At 46.2% G+C, this 12,500-nt stretch overlaps 1 protein-coding gene across 1 annotated transcript in view; it reads right to left on the bottom strand.

The window, feature by feature from the left end:
• LOC142465821 (transcription cofactor HES-6-like) overlaps positions 1-10,101 on the bottom strand; it is a 21,591-nt gene extending 11,490 nt beyond the window's left edge. The window contains exon 1 of the mRNA XM_075570143.1: positions 9,976-10,101. Within this exon, the coding sequence (XP_075426258.1) occupies positions 9,976-10,008 (33 nt within the window). The 5' untranslated portion in view covers positions 10,009-10,101. The remainder of the gene's footprint in view (positions 1-9,975) is intronic.
• Positions 10,102-12,500: the final 2,399 nt, after the last annotated feature.

Raw genomic sequence — 12,500 nt, forward strand, 5'->3', positions numbered from 1 at the left:
GAGCTGCGATTTCCCCTCCACGGTCAGACCATGCGGGATCTCTTGCACATCTGGGATACCAGTGTCACGGGAGACCAGGCAATTACACCTTTATACCAGGATCATTGGTGAATACGTAATAGGTGCAAATAAACTATAGGCTAGTGTAGTCTGTAAGAAATAATGATGGTGCTAAAAGGTGAATGTGGCCTATATATTAAATAATAGTGATAGTATCCAGGCACTCATTCAATGCTGTTGGCAGTAGGGTGTTCAACCTTTTGCAACATTGCTATAATACACCGCTTCCTATGTTCCATTACCATTAAAACGCCAATCCATGCCCTTAACCTCTTCCATACTGGTGAATGCAATGTTCTTGTATCTGGCCTCCCTGCCTCACACCTTTCTCCGTTATAAGCCATTCGAAATGTCGCTGTCCCGATCATCTCCTGCTCTTCCAGGCGCCTTAAAAAAAAAAGGCGCTCCATGGAGGAAGTGATGACAGTGAATGTGACAATAATAATAAAGTGAAAAACGTGAAATTTCCCAAAACAAACTGTTTTTAAACACTGACAAGACTGTAACAATGGTATTTGGGACCAAGACTAAATTTGTAAAGCTTCCAGTGACTGAGCTCCTGATTAGAACCAACGCTAACACCACCCTAACACCTGTCACTAGTTTTAAATACCTGGGCTTATGGTTTGACTCCCACTTAACATTCGGGATGCACATTGATACCCTGACAACCAAGACCTATGCCAAACTAGGGGTACTTTACAGGAACAAATCCTCCCTAAGTCTCCTGGTCAGAAAGCGTATCGCACAGCAGATGCTAATGCCAATTATTGACTATGGAGACATAGTATATGGCTCGGCTCCTCAAACTCACCTTAGCAAACTTGACACCCTCTACAATTCAATTTGTCGTTTTGTTCTCCAATGCAACTACAACACACATCACTGCGAAATGCTCAAAGAACTAGATTGGTCAACACTAGAGTCTAGGCGCAAAGTTCACCTTTCCTGTCTTGCCTTTAAATTCTTCATGGGCAAGCTACCCAGCTATCTGAACAAGCTCCTCACCCCTACCACATGCAGCACTTATCATCTGAGATCAGACTCCAAAAGACTATTCATGGTCCCAAGGCTCAACAAAGTATCCGGACGTTCCTCCTTCTCCTTCCGTGCACCCCAAAACTGGAACAACCTACCAGAGACTCTCACATCCACCACCAGTTTAAGTTCTTTCAAATCTAAGGCTGTCTCACATTTTAACCTGGTCTGTAACTGTTTCATACGCTCATAAGCTATATTTTCTTTAACTGTGCACGCAATGTCTTGTATATAATGTATACCCTGTTCATTTATGTAACTGTACTTGTAACCATGTATTATTTGTTTTACTCTGTGCCCAGGACATACTTGAAAACGAGAGGTAAATAATATTTAATATTTTATAAATAAATAAATATCCATACATATAATAGTGACAACAATTGTGCAAAAAAAGTGTGAATAAATGCTGCTCAAAACACTTTCACGGAACGGTCCGCAGTGTTCCTTCTTTGAAGGACGTTTGTAGACCGTAGGGGAGCGCAGATCAATATGTTGTATATGTGGGAGAATAAAAATATAACAGTGCAATAAAAAAAAAAGCTGTGTGTGCTGAGTGCACGCGCATAGTAAGTGAAACTTCTTTGACTTTTGTCACAGAAATTGTATTTGTAAGAATGATATATTTAATAAAAAATACAATTTCAGTGCCAAAACGCAAAGAAGTTTGACTTAGAACACGTGTTTTAGCTATTTGCACTTCTATATTTATAGTAACTGGGAATTCTGTGTGTGTGTGTGTGTGTGTGCGTGTGCGTGTCAGTCAGTGTGTGGTGTGTCAGTGTGTGCGTCAGTGTGTGTGTGTGCGTCAGTCAGTGTGTGTGTGTGTGTGCGTCAGTCAGTGTGCGTGTGTGTGTGCGTCAGTCAGTGTGTGTGTGTGTGCGTCAGTCAGTCAGTGTGTGCGTGCGTGCGTCAGTCAGTGTGTGCGTCTGTCAGTGTCTTTGTGTGTGTGTGTCTGTCAGTCAGTGTGTCAGTGTGTGTCTGTGTGTGTCTGTGTGTGCGCGAGCGTGTGTGTGTGCGCGTCAGTGTGTGTGTGCATCAGTCAGTGTGTGTGTGTGTGTGTGTCAGTCAGTGTGTGTGTGTGTGTGTGTGTGTGCGTCAGTCAGTTAGTGTGTGCGTGCGTCAGTCAGTGTGTGTGCGTCTGTCAGTGTATTTGTGTGTGTGTGTCTGTCAGTCAGTGTGTGTCTGTCAGTGTGTCAGTGTGTGTGTGTGTGTCAGTCAGTGTGTGTGTGTGTCAGTCAGTGTGTGTGTGTGTGTGTGTGTGTGTGTCAGTCAGTGTGTGTGTGTCAATCAGTGTGTGTGTGTGTCAGTCAGTGTGTGTGTGTCAGTCAGTGTGTGTGTGTGTGTGTGTGTGTGTGTCAGTCAGTGTGTGTGTGTCAATCAGTGTGTGTGTGTGTCAGTCAGTGTGTGTGTGTCAGTCAGTGTGTGTGTGTCAGTCAGTGTGTCAGTGTGTGTGTGTCAGTCAATGTGTGTGTGTCAGTCAGTCTGTGTGTGTGTGTGTGTGTCAGTCAGTGTGTGTCAATCAGTGTGTGTGTCAGTCAGTGTGTGTGTGTCAGTCAGTCAGTGTGTGTCAGTCAGTGTGTGTCAGTCAGTGTGTGTCATTCAGTGTGTGTCATTCAGTGTGTGTGTGTGTGTGTGTGTGGGGGTCAGTGTGTGTTAGTGTGTGTCCCCATGTTGCAGGCTGCAGATCAATGACAGGTGTCTGACATGTGCTCCCGAGCAGATCTCAGCCAATAGCAGTGAGGCGGGCAGGCTCTGCTGCTGGGTGAGGTGCACAGAGCGCTGTGTGTCAGTGTGAGTTACAGAACGGGCACAGACCGCACAGGCCAACACCGACCCCAGCACAGCCTCTCAGCTCCGACACCATGCGGGGGGCTCCCACTGCAGCTCACCTGTACCACGGCCTCTGCTCGACCCGGAACTCACTGCCCTGCTCTCCATGTCAGGTACTGTCTGGTCTTTTACCTCTGTAACTCCCCCTCCCCATCAGCCTGCACCTCTCTCCTCACTCCCCCTGTCTCACTCCGTCAGCCGCGTGACTCCTCCCACCCCACCACCAAAGCGCCCGGTCCTCCAGTCACCGGTGTGGAAACAAGCTCCTCCCATGCGCGGCATTTCCCGCTCCCACTGATTAGTACCCGCATCTCAACGGGCTGCGGTCCGGCACCGGGTCTGCATGCCGTGGCGTCCGGTGTGGGGGAGCGTTAGGAGTGGCAGCGGTGATTAAATGTGTGGGAAAGGCACCGCTGCCAGCCGCTTCTGCGCATGCGCATAAGTCCGCAGTCATCTCCATTAGCAATGCGCATGCGCGCCATTGCAGCGGACACATGGGGAGAATGGCGGCCGTTAGGAGCGGCGCCGGCGGCTATCGCCGCCGGCTGCCGCATATGTGATCAGCCGTGTGGGAAGAGCGACGCCCGTTAGGAGCGGCGCCGGCGGCGAGCGGCGCCGGCGGCTATCGCCGCCGCCGCATGTCACAGCAGGTGTGTGGGGGGAGGGGGAGCCATGACGTCACTTCCGTTTCATTTTCGTCTCCATCTCTCCCATTTTGCCCCATCAGAATAGGTGCCACTAAAGAAGTTTCACTTCAAAAAATTTAACAGTCGCCTATCTGCTTCCGACCCCCTGAACTCTCGCGGTTGGCTTCCTATTGATGTCTTATAAACCAGAACATTTTCCTCCTTTCCTTTAAGGCTCTACACTCCTCTGCAACTCCATATATCTCAACTCTGATCTCTTCTTACTTGTCTCTTTTACTCAATTCAAGGTTGCCTCGTGTTTGCACTTTTTACAGTTACAGCCCTCTCCCGCCTTAGACCTTTTCCCCTAATCTCTCCCTCTCTTCCACTTAGTATTCGTCAAGCACCTTCACTTTCCACATTAAAAGCCCATCTTAAAATGAGTCCTTAAAAGAAGCATCTGATTAAACTATTTACCCCCCTACTACTGATTTATAGATGCACGTGATCTCCCTGACTGCACTTTCAACAATGCACTTTTACTGTTACTGCGTCCATAAGCCTCCCAACATATCACTTAGGTTGAGGCAGGGTCTCTCTTTGCTTTATGTTGTCATTTATCGGTCATGCTTATCCCCATTGTTTGTACTTTTTTTTAACCTTGTATTGTAATTTAGTAAAGTGCATAAACTGTGGCGCTATATAAATAACATTATACGTACATATTAGGGCAGTGGAGGACGTACACACCCTCTTGGCATGAGGTTACTGTCCCACGATGTTATGGAGCCAAAATAGTCTGCGGGGCAGTAGCCTGACCAGGAGGGAGTCGCAGCCAATTCAGGAGGATGAGTGGGCCATCCAGAAGAGTTACGGGCTGTCAACAGAGGCGGTGCTGTTGGCGGTGATGCTCGAGAGTGAAACTTTGGTTTTCGGCTGGTTGACAGTTTCTGTCCCCGCTTGAGGATGTGAGGTGGAGACAGCAGGAAAAGGGCAATGGTAAATAAGGACATGCCAATAGAAGGCCCACGTGAGGAAGGGCCTTCCAACCCATGCTTTAGCAGGAGATGGCTGTGGAGCGGTCCATAGTAAAGAGATGGGCAGACCAGCCCAGAATGTTTTGAGGGTGCAGCTTATGGGAATGGTTATCAGGCGGCAAGAAGCGTCTCCCTCTCTTGAGGATTATCTGTGTTGGAAGCACGGGCTGGAGCACCTGGGGGAGGGTAGGCTGGGGCCAAATGGGGGGGGGGGGGCAAAGGCCAGCAATTCTTCCCATGGAGGAGGTTTAGGGATTCCTAGGGTTAGGGGTTGGGAGCCATGTGGTATGGAGACCCCTTCTGGAAGATGGGGATTGACTGTGGATTGAGGGTAGAGGTAGTGCAGTTACGTGGGGGGGAGAAGATAGGTTTCAGTTTATTTGAACCAGGCCTTCTAATATTTTATATATATATACGGGGGAAGGACCAGCACAGATAACATTCCAAGAGACACTGTTTTTAAGTAATCCTTGCTTCATTCATTGTAACATCGCCGGAAGAAGAGATCAGTGTATCTCGAAAGCTCGCACAAATAAAAGCATTTCGTTAGCCACAGAACGGTATCATCTATTTATTTTTTGATTATTGAAGCTCGGCTAACACGGTACTGATACCTCTACATATATATATATATATATATATATATATATATATATATATATATATATAATCAGTTGAGCCAATGGTGGTGTCCTCCACGCCATCTACAAGGATTGCAATAAAGAAAAACTTTCTCCAAGTACCTTAATAACAAAAAAATTAGAAAAGAAAACATTGACCCTTTCAGTGTGAGATGGGCAGGCAAATTATTGGAGATAAGGAAAAAGCAGAGGTATGAAACTAATTATTTGCCTTCGTATTTACGAGGGAAGAATCAATTGCAATAATAGATCCACCGGAGGAAACCACAACCTCTATATTAACGAACAATTGGTTAACCGAGGGAAAGGTTCATAGGCGACTTGACAAAATTAAGGAGCTAAATTCAGTAATAGCCAAACCATTACATTTAATATTCAAGGACTCCATTTCCACAGGCTCAGTACCACAAGATTGGAGTAAAGCAGCCGTGGTGCCTATATTTAAAAAGGAGCTAGATCATAACCGGGAAATTACAGACTTGCAAGCCTGACATCAATAGTGGGAATCAAACTTGAAGGTTTATTTTTCCCCCTATGAGATGTCATTAAATTATATTTCACTGGGTTTTTTGTTTGCCTTCCTCTGGATCAATATACTTTAAGTACGGATATAGGATAAAGTATCTGTCATCTAAATTTAGCATAGGTTGAACTTGGTGGACGTATGTCTTCTTTCAACCTCATCTAATATGTAACTATGTACTGTAACTATGTAAAACCAACGTCGCTGGTGAGCTACACCACGATGGAGCAAGTACCCTTTAAAAAGAGGCAGCATGTATGCTGGGGCTTGGATTTAGGAATGGGTTTTGGATTCCATATTAAAATCTGAATCGGGGCAAAAGGCTAGGAGTGTGAAGTCAGCAGCGGAACATCAGCCGGTAGTGCAGGCCAAGTTGTCCAAAGAAGTGTATCTTGGGTGAATATGGAGCAATCAGAGGAGTTACAGAAAGCATAGGGTGACCAGATATCCCGGTTCAGCTGGGACAGTCCCTTTTTTTTGGGCTCTGTCCCATTTTTTTTTACCCCTGGTTCTTGCGCAAGTGTGACCGGCAAGCTCCAATCGCACATGAGCAACCAGCAAACGCCGTTCGTGCATGCGCAGTCGGCAAGTGCCGATCGCGCATGAGCAGCCGGCAAGCACTCTCTGCGCATGCGCGATCGGCGAGTGCCAACTGCACATGCGTGTCATTCGTCCCATTTTTTGCCGGGACAAATCTGGTCACCCTAACAAAGCAGGAATACAGAGCAATAGGACAAGTTGTAGGAAAAGGTTATATTAAGCAATTAGAGGAGTTATAAGGAAAGGATACAGGGAGTAATAGTAGGAGTACACAGTAATTGCTCCTATTACTCCATATATCCTCCATATACTGAAATCAAGTAATAGAAGAATATTATGTGACATGGTTAGTCCACCCTGCCTCTCTTTCCCCCTCTCACATAAGTACTTAGCAGTCTAGACTGTGACAGGCAGTCCTGTGGGCAATTGACCCCCCTCCCCCCCACATGCTCATCCCTGAGTGACAGTAGAGGTGATGGTGACTCATGGTCTGTGTGTAGCCTATCAGGGTACAGATCTTGAGCCCTCCCCTTCTGGTTCCTCCGGGAGGCAGTGCCAAAGTTAGTTAGTGCTCTCCCACCCTTCCAAGAGAGTGGAGGTGTGTGGCCTGTCCTCTCCCTGTGGGAGAAAGAGGCCTGCCAGGCCCTCATGGCTGGCTGGCTCAGAAATATCTAAGGCAGGGGAGCGCAACTTTTGATGCTGCGCCCCCCCCATCAAATGACGCTGCGGGGTCATGTAACGCGCTGCGTAATTTGACGCGTGACGTCACATGGCACCGCTGTAAGGAAGCAGGAGTCACACCGTGCACGGCGTGCTCCTTACTCACCCGCGGCTCTGTCTGGGTCTCCCGCGGCTCGCAGGGACTCCTTCCCCATGGCGCCGAGCTCCGGTCCTCCTATGCGCGCGCGCGCACGTCTACTCTCCTCTTCTGCCCTCGGTTCAGGGCGTGGGTCCGCGCACGCAGCTACAGATGCTGCCACAGGGAGGCGCGGCCACACAGGGGCGCACCAACCCTTTAAAGAGACAGTACCCTTTTTCAATGCCACAATACAATTAACCAATACTTCTAGGATTTATAGCTCCTCCTCCAGGAACTCATCTAGACCTATCCCTGTCTCATCCTGGCCCATTCACACCCCCCCACCTTGCTACTCGGCTATTGGTTCCTCATACCTACATATACCCTCCAGATTCATTAACTCGTCGGCTGAGCATAGAACCAGTTGTTCTCATCACTCTCTGCCTCCCTAGTTCTGTTCCACAGATTTCCTCGTGTACCTGCTTCTGCTACGTTTTCCTGCACCTCTGGCATCCCGAACTCGGCATACGGCATCACGACTCTCCTCATCTCTGGCATTCCGATTCTGGCTTACGGTAAACGACAACGTCTCTCTCTCTTACCCTGGACTTGGCTTCCGCACCCTCTACCATCCGTACCTCTCCTACCCCGATCCCGGAATCCCAGACCACTCTTCAATCAAGACGTGCCCTCGTGGCTGTGGGTGGCGTTATATCCTATCCCACCTCAGCACCGCGGTCCCGTCTCGTTTGTGGTGAGCACATCCTGACAACCGCGGGGTCATTGCTGCGTCACACAGCCGCCTGAATCCCGGTAAGTGGAGTGTTGCAGAGGCTTCACGCGATCCCCCGGCATTTAATTAAATGCCTTGGGGAAGAGCGCGGGGCCTCTGCAACCGCCCACGCCCCCCAGAAAAATCTCCCGCACCCCCCACTTTGCGCACCCCTGATCTAAGGCTCCACAATAGAAGAGCCAGCACCATCCAGAGACCTGGGATTCTCTGAGCACCCTGCATCCGCTGTATGTATAAGAACTGCAGTGACTGCTAAATAAACCCCCTTCTGTTCTACACACCCCTGCCTGAGCTTCCAGTCTGTTGGGCAGGGGTGTATATGATTGCTTCGGTGGGGACTGCCTCCAGAAACCCTGGAGTCCACTGAAGCTGGAGGCGCTGAACACCTGAAAGAACACCAGAGGTCATCAAAAGGAGGAGTTATATGGAGTAAGAGGAGTAGTTATAGGGAGAGGTTATATGACGCAATAGGAGGAGTTATAGGGAGAGGTTATATAGAGTAATAGGAAGAGATCTAGGCAGTGGTTATAAGGTTTTATAGGAGGAATTTTAGGAAGTGGTTATATGGATCAATAGGAGGAATATATATATATATTAGTTAAATTATGGTGGGTAAAAAAAGTGACAAAAACCCTCCACCGTAATCCGTAAAGCATAACAAATGGAAATATAACTGTAACCCTGCTGTTCAACATTATCACCTAGCATACAGTGCTTCCACTGCAGCAAGGGATTCTGGGAAATTACATGCAATATATATGTGTGATATGGTTTTGAAGCAAAAGTCGGCACTGTGTGCTCATTCGCATGTCATTTCCCAGAATCCCTTGCTGCAGTGGAAGCACTGTATGCTGGGTGATAATGGTGAAAGGCGGGGTGGCAGACCTGTCTAAGACATGCAAATGAGCACATAGTAAATATTTCCATTTGCTACACATATATATATATATATATATATATATATATATATATATATATATATATATATATATAAATCTTTAGGGAGATATGAGAGTTGGAGGAACCTAATATTATAAATTGTGATGTATAATAATCTGTGTGAGATCTGATCTGATTAAGGTCACTGAACATGTTCCTGTGTGAGATAGAGGCACTGTGCTCCCTCCCGTTTAGTTTCCCTGGTGTCCCAGAACCATAGGAATGAAGCATGCGTCTTTGTGCCTGTAATTTGATGCTGATGGCAGTTGGCAGCTGCAGGTCCCACAATAAAGGACAGGCTGTGTCCCAGAGCTGTGACAGGTGTTCATGCTGCAGCCTGGCTCGAGGGAGGGGGGGTTGTACTGACTAATGCATGAGACCCCAACACACATACATTCAAACATTCAGACTGATATACAGTATAATGCTGTGCACATATAACTATAAATATACAGTAAACATCCCCATATACACACACGCGCACACGCACACACACACGCACGCACGTGTGCATATGGGGATGTTTACATATGGGGATGTATATATATATATATATATATATATATATATATATATACACATACACACGCACACATATATATGTGTGTGTGTGTGTGTGTGTGTACACACATACACACCTCTGTGAGTAAAGTCACTGACTGACCTTGAAGAGTCCGGATCAAATCCCGGTGTCGCCTCCTTGTGACCTTGGGCATGTCACATTATTTCCCCTTGCCTCAGGCACCAAAATTAGATTGTAAGCTCTATGGGGCAGGGACTGTGCAAAATTCTATGTACACATATACTGGCAGCACTATACAAGAAAAAGCAATTATTATATACGCACATATATGTACACAAATATGCATTACTCTAGTCTACTAATAATCATGAAAAAACAATATATACATATATATATATATATATATATATATATATACACACACACACACACACACACACACACACACACACACACACACACACGTATACAATTTGCTCTGCTTTGCACACTGATCTGTTCTATACACACAGATACACAGTTTCGCACACATTGCTATGTATACACATACACAGATGAACTGCCATGTACACAAACATAGATATTCCCTCACAGACACTGTCCTGCATGCCACTCCTAGGTACCGTGTCTGTTATAGTTTGTGACAGTGAAGCCATCTGTTAGCTCGGACCCATCTGCTGTGCGGAATGGGACGTTTGCCGTGACCAAAATGCAGCAGGACACGTCGCTGCAGGGCCGCTCGCCGCTGGACGGCGGCGGGAGCGCGCACTGTGGATAACACGGCAAAAATGTTTCGACAGCAACATGTGCCGACGACATTTAGGTCGGCCGAGGCAAAACATCTTAGACTGTCTGCTGTGTCCACTCCTGCTCTGAATTCCCAAACCTCACTGGTTTCTTCTTCATGTGTACAAAGCTTTCTAAACCTCACTGGTCTCTTCTTCGCGTGTACAGAGCTTTCCAAACCTTAGAGGTCTCATGTGTACAGAGCTTTCCAAAGCTCACAGGTATCTTCTTCAGGTCATTGGGTTTCCAGGTGTCCAGTATTGAACTGGACTGTCCTGTAAAAAATTAAGAGGTAATACTGGACATGTATGTGTCTGGTATTACCAGTCTGGACATACTGTAGTGACCTGACCGGCTTGGGGGGCCGTGGGATTTCCCTGAGCAGGGCTGTTGCTAGGGGGCTAGGCAGCTTCCTCCATCCTGATTGGCTGCTGCTGTAAAATGGAGCCATTCAGGAAAAGGTGTCAGGAGCCTGGGGGTTGGGCCAAGGAGAGGAGAAAACAGCATGGAGGGGTGAGAGGTGTGTGTGTGTGTGTGTATCTAAAGCACGTCGCACCTTTCACCATTGTGTCCAGTATTTTTGGGGAAGCCACCTGGCAACCCTCTGCACAGAGGTTTATAAACCTCACAGGTCTCTTTTTCATATGTTGTGTCAGTGTATATTCGTAGAGATCGACGTATCGGTGCGCTTACGAACCTTTATCAAGATAGTGTGGAGTAAACTAAGTTTGCAATATATACCCTTTCAGAGCACAAAATAGGAAAAGGGCACCAGGCAACCATGACACTACTGCTGCAAAACACAAGCAGCATGGCCATCAAATGACCATGGGTCGTAAACATAACAAATATATAAATATCAATAAAAACAACAACACATTGGAGTAAAAAAACACATACATTATATGAATATATGAAAAGCATGAAACATTATTCTGTATTATGTAGGAATAATTATATATATATTATATATATATATAATATAAAACGATCACTTGTGAGCACATTCACATGTCTTAGGCAGGTCTGCAACCCTGCCTTCCACCATTATCCCCAGCATACAGTGCTTCCACTGCAGCAAAGGCTTCTGGGAAATGACATGCAAATGATCACACAATGTGTCACCTTTTGTACGGTGGTTTCTTGTTGCCTTTTTCACCCACCATAACTTAAAACGTGTATGTATATATTATACATATATACACATATGTATATATTATATTATATACACACACACATATATGTATATAGTATTCCACACGATCTATACTTGGACTTTGAACTGTGCTATTCCGTTATATTGTACCGTAACTTTTGTGTCATAGCTGGCTTTGTAGCTATATTAAACATACAGGTGACTATTTACGGATAATAAATCCTTAGTACTGACTTACGTACATATGCACTGCTATGTGGGCTCTGCTATGCATGTGGTATTTTCTTCAGTACCCTAATTATAAGGTTCTAACAAGCTATGTTACCATATTAGATCTTTAAGGGGGACTACAGACATAATTCCTCTATTTAGAATCCATCTTTTTTTTTACCTCCGACAGTGGGTTAGAGGAGATGCTGTCTGTAACTCATACTGTACAACATATTTTGAGACTTAAGGCAGGGGTGCGCAAACTTTGTGTGCTTTTTCCCCCCTGCCTGCCAGCCCCTGTGCTCGCGCCCCCCCTTACCTAAAATCCACGTGACCCGCGGCGTCATTTGACGCATCGCCGAAGACAAGGTAGGAGACACTGCAGAGGCCTCACGTGATCCCCCGGCACTTCATTTAAATGCTGTGGGGAAGAGTGCAGGGCCTCTGCAGCCGCTGCGCCACCCCCCCCCCCCCCCACAGAAAAATCTTTTGCCCCCCACTTTGCGCACCCCTGACAAAGCTGCAGTTCTGCATGTGTTTTTTTTTTTTTAATAAATCAGTTCTGTAGTAAGAAAAAATACTTTTAGCATTTTCTGTTTTAAAAAAAACAACTTTGAAAGACCAATTTTCTTGTGTTCTATTTTAACAAGCATGCTTGTTCCTATAGCAACGATTTACATTCCCCATATTTAAAGATGTCGCCAAACTTTGCCGATCAATAGACGGAGAACGAATTGACCGGCAGCTATGCAGTTTTTTTAGGTAAGTAGAGATTGCCCACATGAAACTATTGAAGTTAAAAAAAAACGGGAGCCTGAACTGCAGCTTTAAGGCATGGCTCCTATTTTTCAGCGAGACTTCATATTATTGATTGTACAGTTTTGACTCTGGCCAGCATACTGGTGATACCAACGGTAGCAACTAGTTTTGTTATTACAATACTTCTAACGCCATACCGACTATGCCACTACGTAGCACTCCGGCGGCAATTAGAGT

The sequence above is a fragment of the Ascaphus truei genome, chromosome 14 (genome assembly GCF_040206685.1).
Source record: "Ascaphus truei isolate aAscTru1 chromosome 14, aAscTru1.hap1, whole genome shotgun sequence".
Classification (NCBI taxonomy): domain Eukaryota; kingdom Metazoa; phylum Chordata; class Amphibia; order Anura; family Ascaphidae; genus Ascaphus; species Ascaphus truei.